Source organism: Notechis scutatus, chromosome 1, assembly GCF_049901735.1.
Source record: "Notechis scutatus isolate UNSWTSFEM ecotype Mainland chromosome 1, rNotScu1.2, whole genome shotgun sequence".
Taxonomy (NCBI): Eukaryota; Metazoa; Chordata; class Lepidosauria; order Squamata; family Elapidae; genus Notechis; species Notechis scutatus.
Window position 1 is genome coordinate 215,480,048 of NC_142009.1, and position 25,851 is coordinate 215,505,898.

At 40.7% G+C, this 25,851-nt stretch overlaps 1 protein-coding gene and 1 long non-coding RNA gene across 2 annotated transcripts in view; one reads left to right on the forward strand and one right to left on the reverse strand.

Annotated features, from left to right (window-relative positions):
- Positions 1 to 101: 101 nt before the first annotated feature.
- LOC148133185 (uncharacterized) lies at positions 102 to 4,188 on the forward strand. The gene is made up of 2 exons (XR_015746561.1): positions 102 to 659; positions 2,646 to 4,188. It is a non-coding gene; the product is annotated as an uncharacterized LOC148133185 (long non-coding RNA).
- Positions 2,655 to 25,851, reverse strand: part of KALRN (kalirin RhoGEF kinase) — a 554,985-nt gene continuing 531,788 nt past the window's right edge. Inside the window, exons 54-60 of the mRNA XM_087950201.1 lie at positions 23,979 to 24,100; positions 16,858 to 16,989; positions 13,886 to 14,050; positions 11,876 to 11,954; positions 8,224 to 8,424; positions 7,452 to 7,590; positions 2,655 to 6,757 (exon numbers count right to left, since the gene is read on the reverse strand). Of these exons, the coding sequence (XP_087806327.1) occupies positions 6,212 to 6,757; positions 7,452 to 7,590; positions 8,224 to 8,424; positions 11,876 to 11,954; positions 13,886 to 14,050; positions 16,858 to 16,989; positions 23,979 to 24,100 (1,384 nt within the window). The 3' untranslated portion in view covers positions 2,655 to 6,211. The remainder of the gene's footprint in view (positions 6,758 to 7,451; positions 7,591 to 8,223; positions 8,425 to 11,875; positions 11,955 to 13,885; positions 14,051 to 16,857; positions 16,990 to 23,978; positions 24,101 to 25,851) is intronic.

Consider the following 25,851-nt stretch of genomic DNA (forward strand, 5'->3'; position numbering starts at 1 on the left):
GGTGGGATTCAACCGGAGTTACTACCGGTTCGGTGATATGTTTTGCACCGCACGTGTAAAAAATCTTAAGTGTGCCGCCCAGAGAGCTAAAAAGCGCAGCACGCAGGTGCGCAGCGTTTGAAAAGCCTCTTTTTTTCCTGCTTTTTCAACCTCAGCTGTGAGCACAAAGCAGCTGAGGTTGAAAAAGCAGGAAATAAATGACAGGGAAGAGCCCGGGCGGGCAGGTGGGCCAAACAGCAGCAAACATAGAACCGGTTTGGTGTCTGCTGCTCTTCAGAGCTACCGGTTCTATAGAGCCAGGCGGAAGCGATAGCATCCCACCCCTGGATCAGTGCCACCTTTTCGTCCAGCCATTGGTAAGATTTCCCAATGTCTCCCACCTCAGCTTTCTGTCGATGCTACCTCCCATGCAGGGCATTATCTTACTATGGCACTTCCTCTGCGTGATCTTCCATATCTGCTGCTCCCTCATTTTCTCAGCAGCTTATCTTGGCATTGACGTAGGCCTTGATATAGGCATTCAGAAAGTCTTCAGACCCCTTCATTTTTGTCAATTTTATTGTGCTGCAGCCTGATTCTACAGTTGCTGAAATTCATTTTTTTCTCTCATTAAGACTCTCACTTCAGAAGGATGGAAGGCTGAGTCAACCTTGAGCCTGGTAAGATTCGAAGTGCCAAATTGCAGACAGCTGGCAGTCAGAAGTAGCCTACAGTACTGCACTCTAACCACTGCGCCCCCACGGCTCTTCTATAGACACTCCATCATTTAAAACTTTTAATGACCACTACGTGATGGATAAATACTACAGCACTTGATTATACCTTAGACCAGGGGTATCAAATTGGTCCCAAGGGCCGGATGCATCACGGGCAGGCCACGCCCACCCCAGCTCCGTGAATGGGAAAACGTCATGAAACATCACAGCTCGAGTTTGATCCTGACAATACAAAATAGTGCAGTATTGGGTGATCATGAGATTTGGGGCTTTTTTTTTTCTGTCAGTGTTATGGACACCTGCTATATTCTTGCAGGCCACCAATGGATATTAGATCACAAGTTGGGGGTCATTGATAGCGGCCAAAATAAAAACGTCTACTCACCAAATGTATTATATATGGCTTAGTCGATTTTATCAGAACAATTAATTATATATTCTAAAACAATCCAGGGCTAACTCTTTTATATATTGCATTTATAAGGAAGGTAGTAGCCTAAAATGTAACTTTTTATCCATAGAGATCATACGTTGCCAAAGAATAGGAACATTACAACATTACATATGAAGAGGTATAAATAAAATATTTACAAAATGCTTCTTTACAAAACACATATGCATACAAAATGAAATTAACAATAAAATAATACCACTTAAGGCAGACCAGCAAAAGACTGAAATTTGTTTAAGGCTGTGAAATAAGTTTGCACCTTGACCTTTGAAAGGATGGGAATAGGAGTTATTTAGTCTGATTATTTCCTTTGTGGAAATCCTGACAGCATCTCGGATATATAGTTGTCTCCATCCAAACAAAAAAACAACCCATTACTATAATAACTTTCCTACAGTTCTCACTATTGGTGGGACCTTACACAACAGCTGCAAGTCCACTGTAGTAATAGTGTAATCCAATGTGTATCTCTTTATGAAAAAGTCCCACCAAATTGAATGACTTGTATACCCAAATGTTGTTTGTGGGACTGTACTCAAACTGTTCATCTTTGAATTCATTGGGGCTTACTCATAAATAAATATGGAAAGATATGTAATGTTCTTCACATGACAGAATATGTGTCTATTGTGGAGTCACATGGGTAAAATCAGAATAATTTGCTAGCAAAATACGAAGATCTGATTAAAGCACTAGCACATAAAAATAGAATGCAAAATATGGCTTAAATAGAACAAGCGTTTTCCTATTTTGAAAGTATAAATAAGCCAACTAATCCTGACATGTTGACAATCATTAATATAATGATTTTAGAATGAGTATTTAGGAGAAAAAGGGTGGGTTTGATTTTATTATGCTAAGAAAGCACCATCATCTGATGAATAATAGATGCTCGAAACAAATAGGAAAGAAAAGAAGTCCATGGAAATGGCACTTTCAGAATTTTTTGAGATTCCGATGGTGTAGAGCCGTTCTGAGCTACATGCTAAAGGACCCAAATCATTGCTAGTCACACTTGACCACATGTAATCAGTGGTTCTTTAAGAAAGAACATGCAGCTGTGTCGGACAGATCCAAGACACTGAATAAGGGCCAGAATAATACATCTGCTTGCAGCCAGTCTTGAACTACTTTGCTAACATTGTCTCACAAAACGAGATTTTCATATTTTGACAGATGAGCTTTAAAAAAAACACAACTCCCAGCCTCTTTTATTTGTGTAGCATCTGATTGCTCTTGATGCAAAAAAAAAAGGTAATTGGGCTAGATAGGTTTTACATCCACATTACAGAGCCCTTTGAAGTAACAGTTGCTTTAATATCTGAAGAAACACTCAGATTTGTGTCACAATTTATGCTTATTCTATGGAGCACCAGTCACAAAATCACCAGGGTTTATCCCAATGTTTGCTTACAGTGAAGATTTCAGCAATAATTCATAGTAAACTATTCCGTATAAAAGTCATACATTTTTTTTAGGATCACACGTTACTCAAATTGGGAGCATGTGTGAACATTTGATTGATGTATATGAAGAGTAGCAGAACTGGACGCCCAGGTAGGCAATTGTGAAGCTAATGGCTAGCACAGCTTGAAGAAAGGAAATTTAAGCAAATTACATCCATAAATAAAATGGTGACGCTTCTGTTAGATTGTTTCAGGTCTAGCAAAAATTGCCCATAATTTTTAAAAACATCTTTACTTGGATGTGGCATTTTTTTCAGCTAGACTTACTCATTAGTATATGTAGCAGTGCAGCATAAATCTTAAGAAAAGGAATAGGTGTGATTTTAGGATCCAACTTCAGTTGAATCTTGGCTTTTGTTTTTACCTGAGCCCACATGCCACACCTTTAGATGATTGTCAGTGCCTTTTAGAAATAGTTTCTTAAGGCAACAAGGAATTGATCTGATCTTACATTCCATGTTATGACAGCATTGCAACATATAACCGTTACTTTGATATTAAGTACAGCAAAGTTCTAGGAGAAAAAAATGGATTATGAAAAAATGAACATCTTGTATTTAAAGGAAAAGGACTTTGCCTTTTTTTTCTAGCAAAGGCACTCTATATATACTTAATAGCCCCAAATCCTAACATCAATTCATTTTCTGTACTGTTTGTTCTGCTTTCCTCTATTGATTATTACTTATCTAGTGAGACAAGGGGAAAAAACATCTGTAGCACTTGTTTGGAGAAGTTTGATAGAAAAAGGGGAAAATATTAAGGAAATAGCCCTGTTAATTTGATTTAGAATTATTATTAAGTATGACATGAGTCTTACAAAACCATAATTTATATTGTAAAGAGCATGCACCAAGTAAAACAAGATGCAAGAGAGAGAATCGCCAAGAAAAAACTGCAAATGTCTTTGGGACGGAGGCTTTAGTAACCCCAATATTGTGCCAGTTCAGACAAGGTGGCCTGTGCGCCTGTGAATTTAATCCTTGTTATTTCCCTTTCTTTATTTGGCGAATGTTTTCTTGGTTCTTAAGGCATAATGTCTGGAAAAAAATGAAGTAGGCTCCCCACAAAATAAAATAGATAAAAACGAGATCAGACCAGGATCTTGGTCCAAAAAATTAATAGACTGAGATTCTTATGTCTGAAATAGATGATAGGGTCTTTGTTGGAATTTATAAATTCCTTCAGTAAACAGGAGACTTTAAATCCACTAAAGAATTTCCATCAGAAGAGCAGGGGAAAAAATATATCCCTATTTTCTCCCAATTCCAGCAATTCTATATCTCCCCTAAAAAAAAAAAAAACTATTTCAGAAGATGGAGGACACCCCTGGAAAAATAAATGAACAACACTAGGAGCTTTGCCCTAGACAGAGTGTGGAATCGGCAAGAGTCACACGCCTTTCTATGGCAGAAACCTTTGAGATAGAACTTTGCTCAGTAATCCTGATAGAATTAAATAATAATAATCTAACCCATTAAATCTAACATGCTAAAGATTTGGAATTCTTCCTGTTTTAGTATTCTTGACCCCAGACCCAATCCTTTTAAGCCAGAAATATTGAGGCTTAATCACTCCTGGAAAAGAACAAGGAGAAAAGTAGCAATGCTTATTGCAGAATAGAAAACTTACTCTGTGTTATAGTTCTCTTTGCCCCACGTTTTCTTTAGGAATTGAGTTCAATTGTCTTCTACAATTCTTGTCACTATTCATTATAAAATTGCAAGAACTGTTGCCAGTTCCTTCCACCCTCCCTAACTTTCAATTGTACAAGAGTTCTCTGTCTTGTGGGCTCTGAGAGGAAAACCCTTGGTGCCACTGACAGAATACCAACAAAGTTACCAAATGTCAGCTTATCACGGGGGTTATGCATTCATTTGGAAACCTAATTATCTGTACCATCCTGCCAAGGGATGAAAGCGTCAATTATTCCTTTGCTTTTCCCAGAATGATGAGATTTATTTTATCTTTTCTCCAAACAATACATTTGGCTTTGAAAGTATTGTATCAGGAGCTTTTTATATCTCGAGTAGTGAAAGGACACCCTCAAATCATTGGCACTTTGTGATCCAACAACAGGAGCCCATTATCTCTGCATGTAAGATGGTAGCAACCATCATATCGGTAGATAATCACTAAATAAATCAGCCTACCCTAAGGCATGCAGGACATTAATTGTTGGGGAAGTGGGAAAAGGAGAAAAAAACAGATGGATGTTTTGATTGATTTGACTTCTAAAGAATGTCAATTCAGCAAGGCATGAATAATTCACTAGCTGTATTAAAATACTCTTGGGGTGTTCAGTGTTGGAATGGTTTTACAAAGATAATGAACTATTATTTAAAAAAACCACTTCATTTGAAATGGTTGTTAAGAGCTGTTACATTGTTGGGTCCTTGGCTAATCAGAATCTAATATGGCAATGACTTTTAATGTTATCGTTGAGTTGCTTCATACAATGCTTTGGGATAAAAAAAACAAAACCCACCCATATTTGAGAAATGGAGCTAAGAAGATAAATGCATACAGTCATAGTAAACTATTAGCCTTATGTACTAAGACCAATTTCAGAGCCATAAGCATAAAGATGGACCCACTATGTTTACCACACTTTGGCCAACTTTGGCTTGAATTCACAACTGAGCAACTTTTTATAAGATAAAGGGAAATAAGATCCTTTTCAGGTTACAGAGAAGATAAGGATTCAACAAACATTCTTCAAATAGAATTTTTTTTTGACATCTAGTTTACAGATACAGCACTTATTTTAAGATAGCTTTTTCTCAACAAAAGTTTTCTGTACAAGAGCTATAAAACTTTAATTTAAAAAAATCACTTTTTTGTGCTTCATCTAAATGTTTTTGATGTTTCCATTACTTTACTCTTACCATCTTATCAGTAGCACACTGCTACTTTATAGTACATTAATCTTGAACAAAAAAAAATGTGCGGCATCCCAAGAGGCCTTATTGGCAACGGTCTGCTGATATCTTGATCAATGCCACGTATCTATCACTTCACTGTTACTGTGAGTCTCAAGTACAGCACTCTTACTACAAGATTAATTCTAGTTCAGGATTTAATGAAATCTGCCTTAGAGGAAAGCTCTGATTAACATGAGGATAGCAATTTTCACAGAATCCAATATTTATCCTGTCCAGTTTCTTTAGCTGACTTTAAATAGTTTTGTTTTTTTCCAATTTTTGATTGAATTTCAGATACATCATTCAACTATTCATATAATTAGCAAAGCTGTCTAGATCTTTCAGATGGTTGAAGATCTTCAAATCTTTCAGAAAGAAGATAACTGTGTTTTGGTTCCTGTTCTTGTCTGATGCCATCTTATTGAACATGACCATGTAGTTACAACAACCCCCCGCCCAAGATGTTGCACCTGAGGCAACCTGAGAAAGCATCTAATTCTAACTACTTAGATAATGTAACTGCTGAAATGGTACACACTTTCCTCAACAATCACATCAAATGTAATACTCTGTACAGAGAGGAAGAGTTGCAGAGAATCCATTTTCACTCGCTGTAGTGCCCCATTATCATTGAAACATTGAAACAGTTATATTGCTTTACGTTCCTAGGTTCATTCTGCTCATAATGAAACTCTTAACGTTGGGAACGGGGCGCACATCGAACTGGTGTTTGCGGCGTTCGATGAAAGTAGCCAGGCGTGAGGTATCCAGAGGTATTTTGGAATAGCTGCCATTATGAAACTGCAGCCACGGGTGCTGCAAGCAAGTGGCAGCCGTAGGTCTCCTCCTGAAGTCTTCCTGAAGGATGACATTGATGAAATCTTTGGCAGCATGGCTTACATCGCAAAAGTACTCATTGGGAAAGCTGAAATCTACTCGGCACACATTGATGCATGTCTCCTCCCTGCTTTCATCCAGAAAGGGAGAAACACCGCTCAACATGACATAGGTGAGCACTCCAAGACTCCAGATATCTGTGCCCAGGGACACTGGAGCCCCCTGGAGAACTTCTGGAGCAGCAAATTCAGGGTTTCCAAGCAGATGATGGACATGGTAATGGCCTGTGATTTGAACAGCATCTTCAAGGTCAATTAACTTAACCCGTGGCACTGGGATCCGTAAATCAATCAGTAAATTTTCTGGCTGTGGAAATTTGAAAATTAAATCACATAAATTTTAAAAGGTGTATTGTCCATTTCTGTTGCAATAAAAACAGGTTTCTGTCAATACAGGTACAGCTAATATACGAAGAGAAACATGCCTATATCTGGGGTTACTTCTCAAACAAATATCTTTTTATGGAAAGAATATCCACAGAAGTATTGTCTGGCAGGTTTGTGGCCCATTACATTCAAGAGAGCATCTAGTACGAATCCTCACATGACTGAAACATGATTTATCAGACCATATTGTCAACCCAATTGTCACAAGCAATTAAAAATCACAAGGCACCATCAGTGTATAAAATTTTAATATGTTTAAATGGTTATAAACTGAGATGAATATGATGGGTGCTGAGACAGTTAAATGCTTGTCTTTATTAGGATAGATTTTATTTAAAGTAAACATAATATAGAAAGACAATTTGGGACTGGCAGATGGGAAATACTTAACAGATTGTGAGATGGTCAGTATGTTCATGGACAAAGCTTTCAGTTAAATACATCCTGCAGAATGGCTCACATGTATGTAGACACTAACTTAATTTCAAATAGTTAAAGCTGTGGAGCAACCTTGGATACCAGTAGGTGGGTTTGCTGTGAAGATGACCAAGCAGAAATGGGTACTTAAGATTATAGAGGCACAAGTTAATATTTTCTTCTTTCCTCCTCCTTACCTTTATGTCCAGATGAGCAACTCGACAATTGTGAAGATATTGTAAAGCTTCCATCGTATCTCTTATATAAAAAGCTATTTTTTCCTCCATCAGTTCATCATGATTCATAAGATAATCCAAGAGACGGCCGTCGTCCATTCTAAAATCCCAAAATATTCCATTATGAAAATAAGTCTCATGAAATCTAAGCAAACTCTGAATTCCAGTCCCATCTTAGGCATGAAAGACAGCTGGGCAAATTGGGGCTAATCATTCTCTTTCAGCCCAACTCACTTCAAAGGGTTATTGTTGTGGGAAAAATAGGAAGAGGAAGGAATATTAAGTATGTTCACTACTTTGAGTTATTTATAAGAATAATAAAGGTGGGAAATCAACCATAAAACACTGGGATACATCTCTAAACAGAGTAGTATTTTTCAAAATAAAAAAGGTAGACAATTATTAAAAATTTACTACTGTGAAGACTTACAATACTACATTTTCATAGGTCTGATTTAATACTCTACATTTAGACTATGCCACTTCATAGAAACTTTAAAAATGCATCTTTGGAACCAGACATATACAAAATGTTCCCTCAGGGTCATTTTCCTCCTTATGGGGAAATGAAATGGCTTTTGTGAAAATAGTCAGATGTACAATGTGACAGAATAGATCAAGGGTGTCCAACCTTAGCAACTTTAAGACTTGTGGAATTCTGGCTGGAGACCCCTGGAATAGATAAATGACTTGCTTCTAGAAATACAAAACTTAGCTTCCATGTAGGACTTACAGTTCTAAAACTAAGATGTAGGAAGATGGTGACTCATAAGTGTCATGAATGGTGATATACTGAGGGTGTTGTAGGTGTTGCAGCATGGCTGCTTCATGTGCGGCCTGTTCTTTCTTTTTCATTTTTTTATTGACAAACTTCACTGCAACATCCTTCCTTGTGGCTTTGTGAATACATTTCTTTACGACAGCAAATCGGCCCCTGGAAAATTAAGACCATGAAGATAACTTGTGAATAAAGGATGAATCCATTTCGGTTCCATACGAATAAATTTTAAGAGCTTTCTAAACTCATTGAGTTATTAACTTTACAAGTAATTATTGTCTTTTGCCCTGGCAATATATTTTATGGGGAAAAGAAAAACCAATAAAAGTATATTCATTTCCGTCCCCCCCCCCCCAATGAATCTATTATAAGAGATTGTAACTGTGAATTAGAAGCTGAATTCTGAGTAGCTTTGTGTCAGAGAACTCGCTCTTCCCAACATTAGATTGTAAAAATGTAAAGTTAACACCCTTGGCCATCTCCGTACACATATCCTCACAGATGTATACCATCGATAATGTACCACAAGAATACTCAAGCCCCTATAATAAACCCCAAGAGAACTTGGTATCCTCCATAGCCAGGAGACAGGTGGGAATGCATCGTTTCTACAGAACTGAATGCCAGTCCCAAATCATGAACACAATTTGCTCATCAGAAAGGGCAAATCATTCTCTCTCTATCTGTACATAGATAAATCCTGTGCCCAGACATAGCCAGCACTGTTTTCTTTCTAGCGGTTGTCCATGGAGATTCTTAAATCATCCAAGTCAGGAATGTCCCAAAGTTTCTTTTCCAAAAGACAACAGGACTTTCTTGGTTGTTTTTTTTTCCTTTAAGAATGTTTTTCTTCTCATTCAAGAAGCTTCTTCAATTCTTTAGAACTGAAGACTAGAAATAGACTTGTATACCATCCCACAGTGTTTTACAGCATTCTCTGAGCATATTGCCCCCAACAATCTGGGCCCTCTTTTTACCAAACTTGGAAGGATGAAAGGCTGAGTCAACCTTGAGCCTATAGGATCGAACTCCAGGTTGTGGGCAGAGTTTGCCCACAAGACTGCATTCTAGCCACTATACCACTAGGGCTCAGAAGCTCCTTGGATGAGGAGGGAAACGTTTTCAAAGAATTTTTTTTTTTTAAAGTCCAGTTGTCTTTTGGGAAAGCACTTTTGGAACTTTCTACTGGTTCCACATTTCCAGGTGATTATTTCTTCATTTGGCTTTAGCATTGAAGGGCACATCTAAGGTGAAGTTACAAAAAGCAGTAACCCAGAGCATGCATTTCTATATCATGCTAGTATCAACCCTGAAGCTGACCTGACTGAGGCCATATCCCTCAGCTCCAGTGTGGCAACACCGAGGTCTCAAAATGGCCTCAGTCGGGGTGTATTACTTGGAACCCTGACAGCTACACCATCATGTTTTCCTTCACTAAACCTACCGCTGTGGTTTGTAAACATTTGGTTAATACAGGTGAAACTCGAAAAATTAGAATATCATGCAAAAGTCCATTTATTTCAGTAATGCAACTTAAAAGGTGAACCTAATATATGAGATAGACTCATTACATGCAAAGCAAGATAGTTCAAGCCGTGATGTGGCATAATTGAGATGATTATGGCTTACAGCTCATGAAAACCCCCAATCCACAATCTCAGAAAATTAGAATATTGTGAACAGGTTCAATATTTTAAGCTCAAAGTGTACCACTCTAATCAGCTAATTAATAATAATACCTGCAAAGGGTTTCTGGGCCTTTAAATGGTCTCTCAGTCTGGTTCAGCAGGAATCACAATCATGGGAAAGACTGCTGACCTGACAGTTGTGCAGAAAACCCATCATTGACACTCTCCATAAGGAGGGGAAGCCTCAAAAAGTAATTGCAAAAGAAGTTGGATATTCCCAAAGTGCTGTATCAAAGCACATTAATAGAAAGTTATGTGGAAGGGGAAAGTGTTGAAGAAAAAGGTGCACAAGCAGCAGGGATGACCACAGCCTGGGGAGAATTGTCAGGAAAAGGCCATTCAAAAGTGTTGGGGACTTTCACAAGGAGTGGACTGAGGCTGGAGTCAGTGCATCAAGAGCCACCACACACAGACGGATCCTGGACATGGGCTTCAAATGTTGTATTCCTCTTGTCAAGCCGCTCCTGAACAACAAACGTCAGAAGCATCTTACCTGGGCTAAAGAAAAACAGAACTGGTCTGTTGCTCAGTGGTCCAAAGTCCTATTTTCTGATGAGAGCAACTTTTGCATCTCATTTGGAAACCAAAGACCCAGAGTCTGGAGGAAGAATGGAGAGGCACACACTGCAAGATGCTTGAAGTCCAGTGTGAAGTTTCCACAGTCTGTGTTGATTTGGGGAGCCATGTCATCTGCTGGTGTTGGACCATTGTGCTTCATTAAGTCCAGGGTCAACGTAGCCGTCTACCAGGAGATTTTGGAGCACTTAATGCTTCCTTCCACAGACAAGCTTTATGGGGATGCTGACTTCATTTTCCATCAGGACTTGGCACCTGCCCACACTGCCAAAAGCACCAAAACCTGGTTCAATGACTGTGGGATTACTGTACTTGACTGGCCAGCAAACTCGCCTGACCTGAACCCCATAGAGAATCTATGGGACATTGCCAAGAGAAAGACGAGAGACATGAGACCGAACAATGCAGAAGAGCTGAAGGCCGCTATTGAAGCATCCTGGTCTTCCATAATACCTCAGCAGTGCCACAGGCTGATAGCTTCCATGCCACACTGCATTGAGGCAGTAATTGCTGCAAAAGGGGCCCAAACCAAGTCCTGAGTACATATGCATGCTTATACTTTTCAGAGGTCCGATATTGTTCTATGTACAATCCTTGTTTTATTGATTGCATGTAATATTCTAATTTTCTGAGATTGTGGATTTGGGGTTTTCCTGAGCTGTAAGCCATCATCATCTCAATTATGACACATCACGGCTTGAACTATCTTGCTTTGCATGTAATGAGTCGATCTCATATATTAGTTTCACCTTTTAAGTTGCATTACTGAAATAAATGAACTTTTGCACGATATTCTAATTTTTCGAGTTTCACCTGTAGCTTAGAGCAATGTACTAAACTATCCACTTGTGAATTAATCATGATTAAAAACAAGACTGGTTCCTGTTGCAAATAATAGCACGTACAGTAGTGATGGGGCTTAGTAAGAAAAGAAGAGTGAATTCTGGTGAATGGAGCTCATCATATTGGGAACTAGATCTAAGCCCACATATATTTTAAGCAGTTTAATAAATGAGTTGGGATATCTATCTATCGATTGATCGAGAGAGAGAGACACACACACACACACACACACACACACACAGGATACTATATATGTGTGTGTGTATGTATGTGCGCACACACACACAATGTTGTGCAGTGCTTCAGACTCAGCTGGGAAGAGATGTTGCAACACATGAAAGTGTTTATGTGGTTCTTCTCTGTGATCAGTTAAAGAAGCTGTGACTTTCAGGGATTGTGTGGTTGCTATGGAGAGACTCCCATTAATATGATTTTAAAATGTGCAATTGTACCTTCTCTACATTTTCTGATGTTTGGCTTTTGTGAAATTACTTCCTTACCGTCCAATTTCATTCAGCTCTGTATAGGCAAAATCAAAATTCTCTTTCCAAGTAATGGTGGCACCATCCGCTGCAGAGTCTTTGTGGAACCAGATGGATTGGGAAACAGAATTGTAAAACAGATACAGTCAACATTAGGTAATTATTTTAGCAGCAGCAGAAGCAGCAACAGCCATAACAGCCACTACAACGATGGCAGTGAGTGTTGATTTCATCATGCAAATACATTAAAGAGGGAACGGAGTGTTTGCCTGTTGCTCTTGTGTCTTAGCAAGACTCAGGAAGATCACAAGAGTCCCAGAGCAAGCTTCCAAAATTTCATGTGTTCTCTCTAGGAGACCACCTTTCTATGATCAAATCTGTCCCTCTAACCTAAGACAGTCAGAGAATACCTGCAAGGGAGGTCAAAGGAGAGGTACCCTCTGTAGGGGTGAGAAGGGCGAGTTTTGTTTTAATAATAATTACATGCTGTTTGTTATTACTGTATTAATATTATTACTGTAACTTAATATATGAGTCATAAACCACCTAAAATCAATTTGGAATAAATGAATAAAGCTAACTTGGAATAAATGAATAAAGCTAAGTTCAGTGATGACTTTGTCTCAACTTTAGACCAGGGTTTTGTTAGAAAGTTTTCCTTTCTATACCTGTAAATTGCTGCATTAAGAACTACATGCCTAAGATGGGATGCTTTATAGTGATTAAAATTAACATCAGTATGGACCGAGACTATCTGAGCAATGATTGTATTTCTATGAGATCAGTAAATCACTGCTTTACTGCATTCAGCAGGTTCTGACCAGTTCTGGAGAACCGGTAGCGGAAATTTTGAGTAGTTTGGAGAACCGGCAAATACCACCTCTGACTGGCTTCGCCCCTATCTACTCTCTGCCTCCTGAGTCCCAGCTGATTGGCTGGGTCTTATTTTGTTGCCCTGCACAGGAGAACGGAACTGGAAAGCAGGTTAGTGGGGTGGGGAGGGAATGGTGTTTTGCAATAACTTCCCCTGGAGTAGGGGAGGGAATGGAGATTTCACAGTATCCTTCCCCTGCCACGCCCACCAAGCCATACCCACAGAACTGGTAGTAAAAAAATGTGAATCCCACCACTGTACAGATACCATGTTATACTATTGTGCCATTTCAAACCATAGATCTTGTTTTGACTGGCAACAGTTATTGATTGAGCCAGCAGTGGCACAAGAAACTTGGCTCCCTATCAGTGGTGCCATCATCTACCAAAGTCAAGTTATTTTGAGTTGTTGTTTTTTTTAAAAAATCCTCTCCCGAAATACCTGCATGTAAAACAAGGAACAGTTATTCGCTCTGCTAAACATCCATTGCCTAAGGTGGTTGGTTCACTCTGCTTAATGGTGAAACCAGCCCTTCTGAGACCTTTTCAAATGAAAATGCTGGGTTTCAGATCTAAAGGAGTGCAGATTGGCTGGGATCTAATTGAAGTATTGCTTCAGGTTGGGTCATTGAAGCAATCTGATTCAAAGCAGTGCCTCCAAATGGTTCCCCTGTGACATTTCAATCCACAGGGAGGAAGAGTGGGGAGGGGAGGGTTTTGATTCAAGACAACCCATTGCTTTAGTCTGGAGAAAAGTCTGCACATGAATGGGCAAGGGCCAATTTGACCAGGGATGTTGCTTCTCTTTGGAGGAAGCCGTCAATCAGTGTTTTGCCAAATCAAAGCACCTTTTAAAAAATTCTTCAATTATTCACAGGATGGCTGCCAGCAAAGTAAGTATTATAAACCCCGTGCTGCACTCTTTTCAAAAGACCAGCTGCACCAACATAAAAGGATCTGAACGTAGGAAGACTTGTTAGCATACATCTCTCTCGAATTTTTCATAGCAGGCAACAAAATATGAACCCTGTGAAGCTTGAACTCCCAGGAAATGTTGATTCTCGAACCAAGGACTCCAGCCTAGAATTTTGAAGTGTTACATTGGTGGAGTTTTCCATTCTGAAAGTCAGCTCTCCTGTCTGAATACAGGCTCACCGTATTCTGGGAGTTTCACAAATTCAGAGGCCTCGCTGGGTAAGCTAATCCCCCAGGGATTGCTGGCGCTGACCCGGAACTGGTACTGACAGCCAGGTGTGAGGTCTTCAATAACGAGGTAGGTGTCCAAAGTTGAGGCCACAGACTGCTGCCAGATCTGGGAGCCTGTGTGGTACGAAGAAAGAGAAAAGACTAAAGAGAGAAAATAACCAACGTTTAAATGCAATTACACATTTCCTTCTTGGTGACAAAGGCGACTAGCCTTCAGTCACAGGTGGTTAAAAAGAAAGCACCCCGGTTAAAATGCTCCTACAAGTTGATCTAAGGAAGAGTTGAGGTATTTTCATCTCAGTCTTTAGCCTGGTTTCAGTAGAATCTAAAATTTAATCAGTTTAGGGTTTTGTTTTTTTAAAAGTGGTGTTCTATAGAATTTTAGGGTTCTGTGAGAAGTTGGTTGAGTTGTCTGAAAAGATTAAGGCAACAAATAATAGCCACCACCTCAACAAATTATCAAATGCAACCAAAGTTCTAGCAGATAACTTTTTTTTTTGGCCTCTTGATCAGGAGTTTGGGGATTTCGGTTTTTTAAAGCTGTTCTGAAAAAGTTTGAAACCTCTGATTAAACAGAAGAAAGGTTATTTCCAGTTTTTTATTGGTGGCGTGTCTTAAGATTGTAGGCCCATCTATGGAGCCTTACAAACTTGAGGGTGCCCCATCTGTTGTCATGACAATCTATTTTCCCACCTCCCTTGTTCTCCTTAAGGAATAGGATGCCAAATGCATCTGAAGCTCTGTTCTGCAGGATACCTAAGCTTCTTTAAAACTTAGGTAAGTATAAAATGTTTCAGTAGCTTTGCTTGAATAGGAAAAAGAGTGGAAGAGCCCTGTGTAGAAAGTGAGGGGGAACAAGAGAAAAGGAAACTATCCAGGCATGTGTGGAACATGTGTGACTTTTGTGTCATACTGATAATATTACAGGAAGAATGGTGATTTGGGAACCACATCCATCATTTTAGTGAATGAAGCATAGAAGATAACAGGACAGGAGTGGAATGGAATGGAATGGAATAGAATAGAATAGAATAGAATAGAATAGAATAGAATAGAATAGAATAGAATAGAATAGAATAGAATAGAATAGAATAGAACAGAACTTTCTTCTAACAGAAATATGAATATGTTGGACTTGGAGTGATATGGATGGAAGAGCAGGGAAGGCAAGGACTGAGAAGATAGACTGTGGTAATTCTGTGGTGAAGGGAGACATGGAGTTAATTGAGATCCATGTGCTTGGTGATACTAAGGGACTATTGTAATTTCATCTCCAGTTTTGCTGAGATACTTCTGACAATTTTTTTAGTATAGAAAGCTGAAGAGTGACAGGAATTATATTAGGCAATGCAGCTTGAACAATGCTTGCCATTTATTGAGACTCATCTGATATTTTCTAGTTACAAAGGACTTTTCGGGACTTTTGATGTATGGTGCACTCACGTGCCATAAATTGGAAATACAACAAAATGGAAAGTAGATGAAAGAAACACAAGAATGCAGGTCAACTGTTCCTTAAATAAAGAGGCCACAGTAAGTTAGCAATTCTCCAGTTACTAAATTGGAAGATGTAAAGGTGCAAGACGTTTTGTGTAGAAGACTTCCCCACTCCACCTCACCCCTGCCATTTCTTTCTATAGTCAATGGACTGAAATCAAGCAGTCAGCCCTAGACATTGTCAGATGAGACACTAATGGCATAGTGGACTGCTGGCAAAGCTCATCAGATGTTTTCACACACCTGCAAGAGGAACAGCTGGAAATGAAGATGCTAGATTTAATCCAGGTGCTTAGCTTCTCAGCAGAAACAGAGAACTTTAACATTAGTGAAGCTTCCTTGGAGTTCTGAGCCTTTCATAGCCAGCACTAGAATCCATTGCTGACTTCAAGAGTTTGCAGTCCTGCAATTGTTCTTTTTTAATTATTATTCTATCCTTTCATTAGGGAGTAGAGAGGGAAAAAAAATAGGAAAGGGGAGGATGAGCTGTTAGGGCTGCCACCTATTCTACCTGGTTGCTTTCTTTCCCTCTTAAGACAGATACAGAGGTTTAAAACCAGAGGTGGCATTCAGCAGGTTCTGACCAGTTCTGGAGAATCAGTAGCGGAAATTTTGAATAGTTGGAGAACCGGCAAATTCCACCTCTGACTGGAGATTTTACAGTATCCTTCCCCTGCCACGCCCACCAAGCCACACCCACAGAACTGGTAGTAAAAAAAATTGAACCCTACCACTATTTAAAACCTAGAGTAAGCTCAGATCACCTTTGCCTGCTTTAGATACCATTTGTCCTTCTTGCAGCCATAGCAGAAAGGAAGAACGGTAGAGTAAAAGCTAGCAGTACACATAGTACTCAACTATATCATCATTTGTTCAACAACTGTCCAAAGTTAAAATGACCTTGGAAAAGGGACTCACGACCTGTATTTGCATTTTTAAACATTACAAATTGTTGTACCACCCCGTGAAGTGAATCACATGGTTGCAATTTGGGCACTCGGTAACCCACTCATATTTATGACTGGTTACAATATACTGCAGTCACATGACCCTAATTTTAGAAAGGTTTGGCTAGCAAAAAAAATGCCAATTGTGGAACTTGTATTATTTGAACAACCATGTGATTCACAGAGACTTGTTTTACAGTCATTGTAAAAATGGTTGCAAAATTGGGTCTGGTCACATGATGACTCTACTTTTAACCGAATAGCAATTATGGCAGCTTGTCTTTCTCCGGCCTTACCAGCAATGCTAGATGGTGCTAATAAAAATATTCAATATTTAGGGCCAGGAAAATTTGCCTATAACCATAGTGCAGGGGAAACGTGTGACTGTGTTAACTACAAAATTCAGTGGTGAAATAAATATACGACAGGTACACAATTCGGGTTTTTTCCCACACCAAAGCCTCACAATGCTTGCACCTTCTTCTCTGTACTCGACTGTGTAGCCTGAAATGGTACAGTTGCCTGTGCTGGATGGAGGCAGCCAGCGGAGAATCACCGAAGTGCAGCTTCTTTCCTGAGCAATAGGCCGATTTGGGGCAGCTGGAACCCCTGGGATGGGGAAAGAGAGAAGAAAGAAACCATTAGCAGAGAACTAGAGGAGAATTTTGGAGTCCCAGTTAAAGAGCAAAAAGAACATCTGAGGAGCAAACAATAGGGAAAATTAAGTCATGGGAAAGAGTATTTCTCTGTTAGAAGTGTTTCTTTAATCCAGTTTTTTTTTTAAAAGAAATGTAGCCTACAGGACAGATTACATTTCTGATTCAACATAATCTAATTTTAAAATGCATTATTTTTAGTGCAGTTTAATGTAATTGCTGATTGTAATCAGTAATCTCTATTACCTAAACATTGGAAAGGTGTAACTTTTAAAGGGTATTTGAAATTCAGAAAAAAAGCACAGAAAACGGAAGGAGGCAGGCATGTTTTCCTGCTATATATTAAGTTATTGTGTCAAGTTATTATCAGTCATTTGGCACTTAACAATCAAGATCAAGTGAGGTACTAATATCACTCGATAAAGCCTTGGTAAGACCACACCTAGAGTACTGCATCCAGTTTTGGTCACCACACGATTAAAAAAGATGTTGAGACTCTAGAAAAAGTACAGAGAAGAGCAACCAGGATGATTAGGGGACTGGAGACTAAAACATATGAAGAACGGTTACAGGAACTGGGCATGGCTACTCTAGTGAAGAGAATGACCAGGGGAGACATGATAGCAGTCTTCCAATATTTAAGGGCTGCCACAGGAAGGGCAGGGGTCAAGCTATTTTCTAAAGCGCCTGTAGGCCAGACAAGGAATAATGGATGGAAACTGAACAAGGAGAGATTTAACCGGGGAAATAAGGAGAAACTTTCTGACAGTGAGAACAATCAATCAATGGAACAGCTTGCCCTCGGAAGTTGTGGGAGTGCCATCACTTGAGACTTTCAAGAAGAGGTTGGACTCCCATCTATCAGAAATGGTGTAGGGCAGTGGTTCCCAAAGTGAGCAGTACCGCCCCCTGGGGGGCGGTGGGATGCCTCAGGGGGGCGGTAAGAGGCAAGGGAGGCGGTAGGGGGGCGCTAAGAGGTGGCAGGGGGGCATTCGAGGGGCCGGCCCCGCAGGCTCATTGACTGCCGGCCATGCAGCCCATTGACTGTTTCATTGCTCTGTAGCTGGCACCTCAAATGCAGAACCTGTGCACAGTGAGCCTTGCCAAGCCTGGGGGGGGGGGGGGAGGTGGGAGGTGGTGGAAAGAGGGCGCCTTAGCTTGCAGGCTGCCCTCTCCAGTGGAAGCGGAGGAGGCATGCCAGAAGGCCAGAAAGCAAAACCCTCCCAAGGCGTGCAGTGGAAGGGATGGGTGGTCTGGCGTTAGGGCCCCTTCCCTGGAGGAGAACAAGGGAGTGTGCAGCGCCCGCCCGGCCTCTGCCTCTCCAGCTAGCCGGGCTTGCGCGCAGGATGCGGGTGGTTGCAGCTGCAGCTCTCCAAGGCACGTGGCTCGGTTCAGGTCGGCTCTATGTGGCCATCCCGGACCTAGAACCTAGCCTCCCTCTGCAGGCCAGTTCTTCCGACCGAGCCCTGCGCTTGCTTGCTTGCTTGCTTAGTTTCCAAGCGATCATTCCCTCTGCCTCCCCTGGTCTGGGTTGCTTCCGCATGCCTTTCTCCTCCCGGGCGGAGCATAAAGATGGGCAGAACGTTTCACTGAAGTTGGGAGTCTCTGAGCGTGTGCAGAGTACCTCCCCTTGCTTGGCCCGATGGAAGTGGACCTTGGGTTGAAGCAAAGAGAGTGAGGTCGGCTGCATCGCTGCCCCGGGGAGGTTGGCATTGCAAAATTGGATGCCAAAGGGGGCTGGAGAAGGGGCAGAGGGGCAGCTGCAGGGGGGGCAGCTGCAGGGGGCTGCAGAAGGGGCAGAGGGGCAGCTGCAGGGGGCTGGAGAAGAGGCAGAGGGGGCAGCTGCATTAAGGAGCAGGAAGATCTTAGCCATGGTTTATTCATTGACTAAGCCAGAATCAAACAGAATGCTAAACTCTAAACCAGAATGGCTGGGTTGATATATTCAGCCCGTGTTTCTCAACCTTGGCAACTTGTGTGGATTTCAATTCTCACTCTGGCTTTGCTCTACTAATTTTCACAAAGTGCCACTGCTGTCGCATTCTTTCTTTCTTTATGTCTGTCTGTCTGTCCGTACATACATACATACATACATACATACATACATACATACATACATAAGGTCTGCCTGCCTGCCTTTCTGTCTGCCTACCTACCTACCTACCCACCAATATAAATCTACCTACCTACCTACCTACTTATCTACTAATCTACTTACCTACCTACCGACCTATCCATACATTCATCCAAAAGGTCATCCTGCCTATCTACCTATCTATCTACCTATCTATCTACCTACCTACCTACCTGTCTCTGTCTGTCTGTCTGTCTCTCTCTCTATCCATCCATCCATGTTTGAAGCGCCAGCCCCGCAGACACATTGGGAAAGTAGAACAAAGCCAATCTGGGAGGGAGGGAGGGAGCGGGTGGAGGGGGGGGGAGAGAGAGAGAGAGACCTGATGCATCAGATTGAAATGAGGCCTAGTTTAGACTGAAGTCCTTTTCCACATTGAAACATCTTTGCCAGCACATTGAAACATCTTTGGCTTCTATTAAAGGTTTAGTGGACAAAACATGGTCAGGACTATCAGGAAGCTCTCACATTTTGTTGAGCCTTAAACAGGATCCATTGAACCAGATCTCCACCCTAAAAATTACTTTTCTCCAATGTATTACAGTGACAATTCTGAAGAAGGCAAAACCAAAATGTACTGGTAAATTACAAGGAGAACACACACACACACACACACACACATCCTTCTAACCCTGCTGGAGCAGGTGATTGGACTAGAATAGATATTATCTTTCTCCTCCCTCCCTCCTTCTTTATTTCTTTTTCTTTCTGTCCCTTCCATCCCCCCTCTTTCTTTGTCCCCTTTTCTTTCTTTCCCTTTTCTCTTTCTTTTCTTCCTTCTCTCTCTGTCTCTCTCTCTCTCTTTTTCTCTCTCTCTCTTTCCCTCTCTCAGGCTCAGCCCATTGACTTGACTTGCTTGGCAGGTCCCTCCAATGCAGTGGGCTCAATGGGGTGGACCTGCGGGGCCGGCACCTAGAACGTGGCAGTGTCGGAATGTTTGAAAAGTAGAGTAAAGCCAGAGGTCGGTAATTTTTGCTGCAAAAAAATCACAAAAGCTTCTGGGTTGTGCCCAAGAAGGGACACACGTCAATGCAATTCAGCAACATAAAATAAAGAGATACAAATAAAACAAATCAACAAGAATCGGCAAAGTAGTATCTAATCAGAGGTGCTTTGCCAATTCTAGTGCAATGACCTGCTCCAGCAGGGTTAGAAGGGAGTGTGTGTGTATGTGTGTGCATGGCTGTCAAAACTCCAAAAACGGGTCAAGTATCTCTGGGGAGGCCAGTCATAAATTAGAACACTTGCTAAGCAACCGGCCATTAAGTGTGGACCACGTGTATTTGGTTTGCCAGTCACATGACCACCAGATCACACCTACCCGGTCATGTGACCAGCAAGCCATGCCCAGCCAGCAAGCCACGCCAGCCAGTCACGTGACCAGCAAGCCACACCCACCCAGTCATGTGACCAGCAAGCCACACCCTCAAATTAGGCAATGCCCACAGAAATTTGAATCCCACCGCTGGGTGGGGGGCACCGAGGATGAATTTGTAGCACCAAGGGGGCGGTGGACTGAAAAAGTTTGGGAACCACTGGTGTAGGGTCTCCCACTTGGGCAGAGAGTTGGACAAGATGACCTGCAAGGTTCCTTCCAACTCTGATTATCTGTTATCTGTTAACTCTGATTACATTTTTAAAAAAGTATAGGATGCATGAAAGCCAATCCAGTTATTTAAAATAAAAGTGATTAATTAGAGCAGTCTCAATCTCAACAATTTATGATGTGTGGTCTTCAAGTCTCAGAATCCCCAGGCTGGGAGAATTCTGGGAGTTGAAGTCCACACATCTTAAAATTAAAATTAATTAATTAATTAAAATTTAAATTTAAAAAGCACTAGGCAATCTAAAACCATCTTTATCTATTGGACCGGACAGAATATGTGCCTACTTCTTAAAAAAGCTATCCACTGCCATAGCAGAACCTCTAAGCATAATCTTTGAAAAATCTTTCAGGACCAGCTCCTTGCCAAAACTATGGTCATGAGCCACGGTCATCCCCATCTTCAAAAAGTGAGACCCCAGCCTAGTTGAAATTACAGACCAATCTCTTTATGCTGTGTCACCTGTAAAGTCATGGAATCAATTATTAACCAATCCATCATCCTCCACTTAGAAACAAACAACCTACTCTCCAATAAACAATTTGGTTTCAGAAAAAAAACTATCCTGTAATCTGCAACTCTTACACTGCAAAAACATATGGACTACACAACTCGATTTGGTCAAAGCAATAGACGCAATCTACATAGACTTCTGTAAAGCCTTTGATTCAGTGGTACACAACAAACTACTCCTAAAACTAAAATCTTGCGGTATCTCTGGACAACTGCATAACTGGATAGAAGTATTCCTGTCAAACAGACAACAAATGGTCAAAATTGGGAGCATCCTATCAAATTCTGTACCTGTCAACAGTTGTGTCCCCCAAGGCAGCGTTCTAGGACCAACTCTTTTCATACTCTACATAAATGACCTCTGTGATCATATTAAGAGCAACTGCATTCTCTTCGCTGATGATGTAAAGCTATTCAACACCACAGACAATACTGCTACCCTTCAAAAAGACCTTGACTATGTATCAGAATGGTCAAGCAAATGGCAACTTCAAATCTCAACAAATAAATGCTCCATCCTACATATTGGCAAAAAAAAATATAGAAAATAAAATACAGGCTGAATAGTCAAGACCTTGTTGATGATCCAAACTCTGTCAAGGAACTTGGAGTACTCATCTCTAATGACCTAAATGCTAGAGCCCACTGTAACTACATAGCCAAAAAGGCGTTAAGAGTTGTTAATCTTACAAAGCTTTTTCTCTGGTAATATTACACTAATAACTAGAGCATACAAAACATTTCCTAGACCAATACTTGAATACAGCTCATCAGTCTGGAACCCGCATTACGTATCTGATATTAACACAGCTGAGAAAGTCCAGAAATATTTCACAAGAAGAGTTCTCCACTCCTCTACTCGTTGCAGAATACCTTATGCCACCAGACTCGAAATTCTAGACCTAGAAAACCTAGAACTACGCTGCCTTCAGTTCGATCTAAGTATAGTATATAAAATTATACATTGCAATGACTTACCTGTCAATGAATACTTCAGCTTCAACCATAACAATACAAGAGCACACAATAGATACAAACTCAAGGTAAACTGCACCAGACTTGATTGCAGAAAATACGACTTCAGCAACAGAGTGGTCAATGTCTGGAATACTCTACCTGACTCTGTGGTTTCTTCCCCAAACCCCAAAAACTTTAACCTTAGACTGTCTACTATTGACCTCACCCCTTTCCTAAGAGGCCTGTAGGGGGCGTGCATAAGTGCACTAACGTGCCTACCGTCCCTGTCCTATTGTTTCTTTTATTTTTTTTATTTTTCTTATATGTATCCATGTATTCATAACTATGTTTTTACTTATACCTATTATCTTGTAAGCAATTGACAAAAATAAATAAATAAATAAATAAATAAATAAAATAAAATAAATTGCTGAGGTTGAGAAAGACTGTTTTAAAGTTTACGCTTGTGGAAGGAACATATGTATGAAATGGATCGATCATGAGATCTTGAAATCTTGATTGCTAATGTATATGGGTGTGGAAAGGCAGAGAGTTACCAAAATCGGCAGCTGAGGAGATGATTAAACATGTCCTCTATTTACTAATGCTAGAACATCGTAGAAAGGAAAGTACTATTTTTCAAGGGACAATAATCTGTGTAAACTTACCTCAAAACCCAATTTTGCATGCGAAAAGTGGGGATTTTTTTTTAATGAAAAGGAAGAATTTAAACTTGCAGTTGCTAACATGCAGTTTCAAATGGTATGTGCCAGTGGTGGGATTCAAATTTTTTTTTTACTAACGGTTCTGTGGGCGTGGCTTGGTGGGTGTGGCAGGGGAAGGATACTGTAAAATCTCCAGTCAGTGGTGGTATTTGCTGGTTGTCTGAACTACTCAAAATTTCCGCTACTGGTTCTCCAGAATTGATCAGAACCTGCTGAATACCACCTCTGGTATGTGCTGAAGAAGTCTCTAAAGCAGGGATGTCAAACTCGCGGCCTGCATGCTGGCCACGCCCACACCCAGTTTAGCGAAGGGGAAAAAAGTCCCGACACATCATGTGAGGACACGAGTTGACACCCCTGCTCTAAAGTCTGTATAGGTTCACTCCCTGAGTCTGACTCCTGCTGACTATATTCATGTATTTGGGGCAGTAGTACAGACATGGCTTGCCGCTACCTCCTTCTAGGATTCAAGTTCCAGATGTAGCCTTCATCTTAGATATGGCCTGCGGGCCTTCCAGCCAAGTCTGTATCATCTCACATTTCTCAGCTTTAAGGGGGATTAGCTAAGGTCAAGTCAGGATGGTGGCCCTTTGTTGTGGCTATAAAATCTGAATATGTAGAGAAGTTTAAAAATATAACTTTCTCTCTCAGGCTTCTCAGGCCATAAGTCCAAGATGAGAAACCATATAACCGTTATTTTCTTACAGAAATTTCTTACACATATAAGAAATATGTTTCCAAGCAAATGATGCTTTCCAAATATGTCCAATTAAAGTGCGGCCCACTTGCATTCTCGTTGACACTTGCAGAGACCTCCCTCCAAGTAAATGAGACCAAACTGCTATTATTAATGCTACTACTCTTACTAGGGGAGAATTGGCCTTTGTTTACCCTATTACCTGCTCGTCCTGAAACACCATGATTAAAGTCAATAACATTTCATCAAACAAACTATAAAAAAGATTTTTATACAACAGGCCCCATGTACTTGGAAAGGAAAATCCATTACCTTGTACTTTGATCGTTGCGGATGTGGATACTGTCCCAAGTTCATTTGTGGCCACACAGGTGTAAATGCCACTGTCCTGAGGCATCACGTTGCAGATCTTTAGGGTAATGTCACCTGATTCACTAGAGGGCCACAGAAGTCAAAAGGTTAAATTGAAATTCTGTCAAGTGGCTTCTCTCCCAGAACTTAACTGTTTCAGTGTTTCTGGTAATTAGAGTCATGGGTTTGAGATGGGAGACTACAAATCAAATCAAGTCAATCAATCAACCAATCAATTAATATCAATTGATCTGGAAAGTGAAAACCAATGGAAAAATAGACAAGATGTGCTCTTTTCATTGATTCTATGGACATTAGCCACACAAAAGAAAAGCAATAATTTACTGATGGGTATTGGTTCACACTGCCCTGTTTAATGAATGTGATTGGGATTGTAATGATTGAAAAAATGGAATAGTTTTACACTATAACTATATGGTCTATTCATACTGTGCAGATCTGGAATTTGGAGCCTATGTGAAGTAAGGTTCTTGTTACTAGTCTTTCTTCTCCCAAGGATTTTTTTAAATGTAATTTTTTAGTAGGAAGCTAACATTTGGCTAAAAAAAAAGAACTCTAGCTGTGAATATCATATTTATTCCCAAGAATGCTCCTTGCTCCATATAGACAGGAGATAAAGACAATGAGTGGCTGTACCGAGAACTTTGGAAGTGTAGTTACCTATCTAGAAAACAACAAAGACAGAAGTGAGCTGGAAGAAGCAGAAGAGCCTCTTTCGGGCATGCCATCTTCCCTTGTTATTCAAGGCACAGTATGTGACTAACCAACCCCATCTTGCCTGCCTTGTTTTAAATGCTCCAATTCTCCGCAGCAGCCACAGGGACAGGTCTCCAGAAAGCACAGAATTCAATCAATCAGCCCCAATCCTGATCAAGGGATGCTGAAGAACTCGCTTCCTGGGTGATTTAAGGTAACTGAACACTAAGATCACAGTGCGGCTATATTTACACTTGGACATTCCTTTGACTCTTAACCTTCTTTTAAAGGTTCCCCTCACACATACGTGGTCATCTCCATTACAGAGCTGAAGAGCCAGCGCTGTCCAAAGACATCTCTGTGGCCATGTGGCTGGCATGACTAAACACCAAAGGTGCACAGAACGCTGTTACCTTCCCGCCAAAGTGGTCCCTATTTTTCTACTTGCATTTTTTGCATGCTTTCAAACTGCTAGGTTGGCAGAAGCTGGGACAAGTAACGGGAGTTCACTCCGTTATGCGGTGCTAGGGATTCGAACCGCCGAACTGCCAACCTGCCTGATCGACAAGCTCAGCATCTTAGCCACTGAGCCATTGCATCTGCCTTCTTTTACTTTTACTTTAATCTTCTTTTACTGTTTATCAAAAGACCTGTACAAACATAGCAGTCATACCCGATGATGCATACAATGGATAACTTACAGTAACATAGGATTATTAAACTTTGCAGATGAAGGTGGAAATGATACAATGAAATGAACAGATGGTAAGTTCCTATGGGCCAAAAACAGAATAACGAACCCATCTCCCATGTCATTGTTGGGGCTCTCCTCCGTGTTCCAATAGTGATAGTTAAATACATGCAGTTGTTAGCAACTTTCAGAGCACAGGCCTAAACTTGTCTTCCTTTCCTGGAAGCAGCATAAATTCTTGAGATTGACAAAGGGCCAGAAAAACCTGCCATATGGCAATTGTGATGTCTTACAGAAGGTATTTCCTTGTAGAGGTGCAAAGGAAGCCTTTTCCTTCTTATGCCATGAGAATATTCTTATCCAGCCTTGGATCTTAACAAGGTTTCTAAAAATGCCATAGGAGCCCTTACAAGAATATTGCTTTAG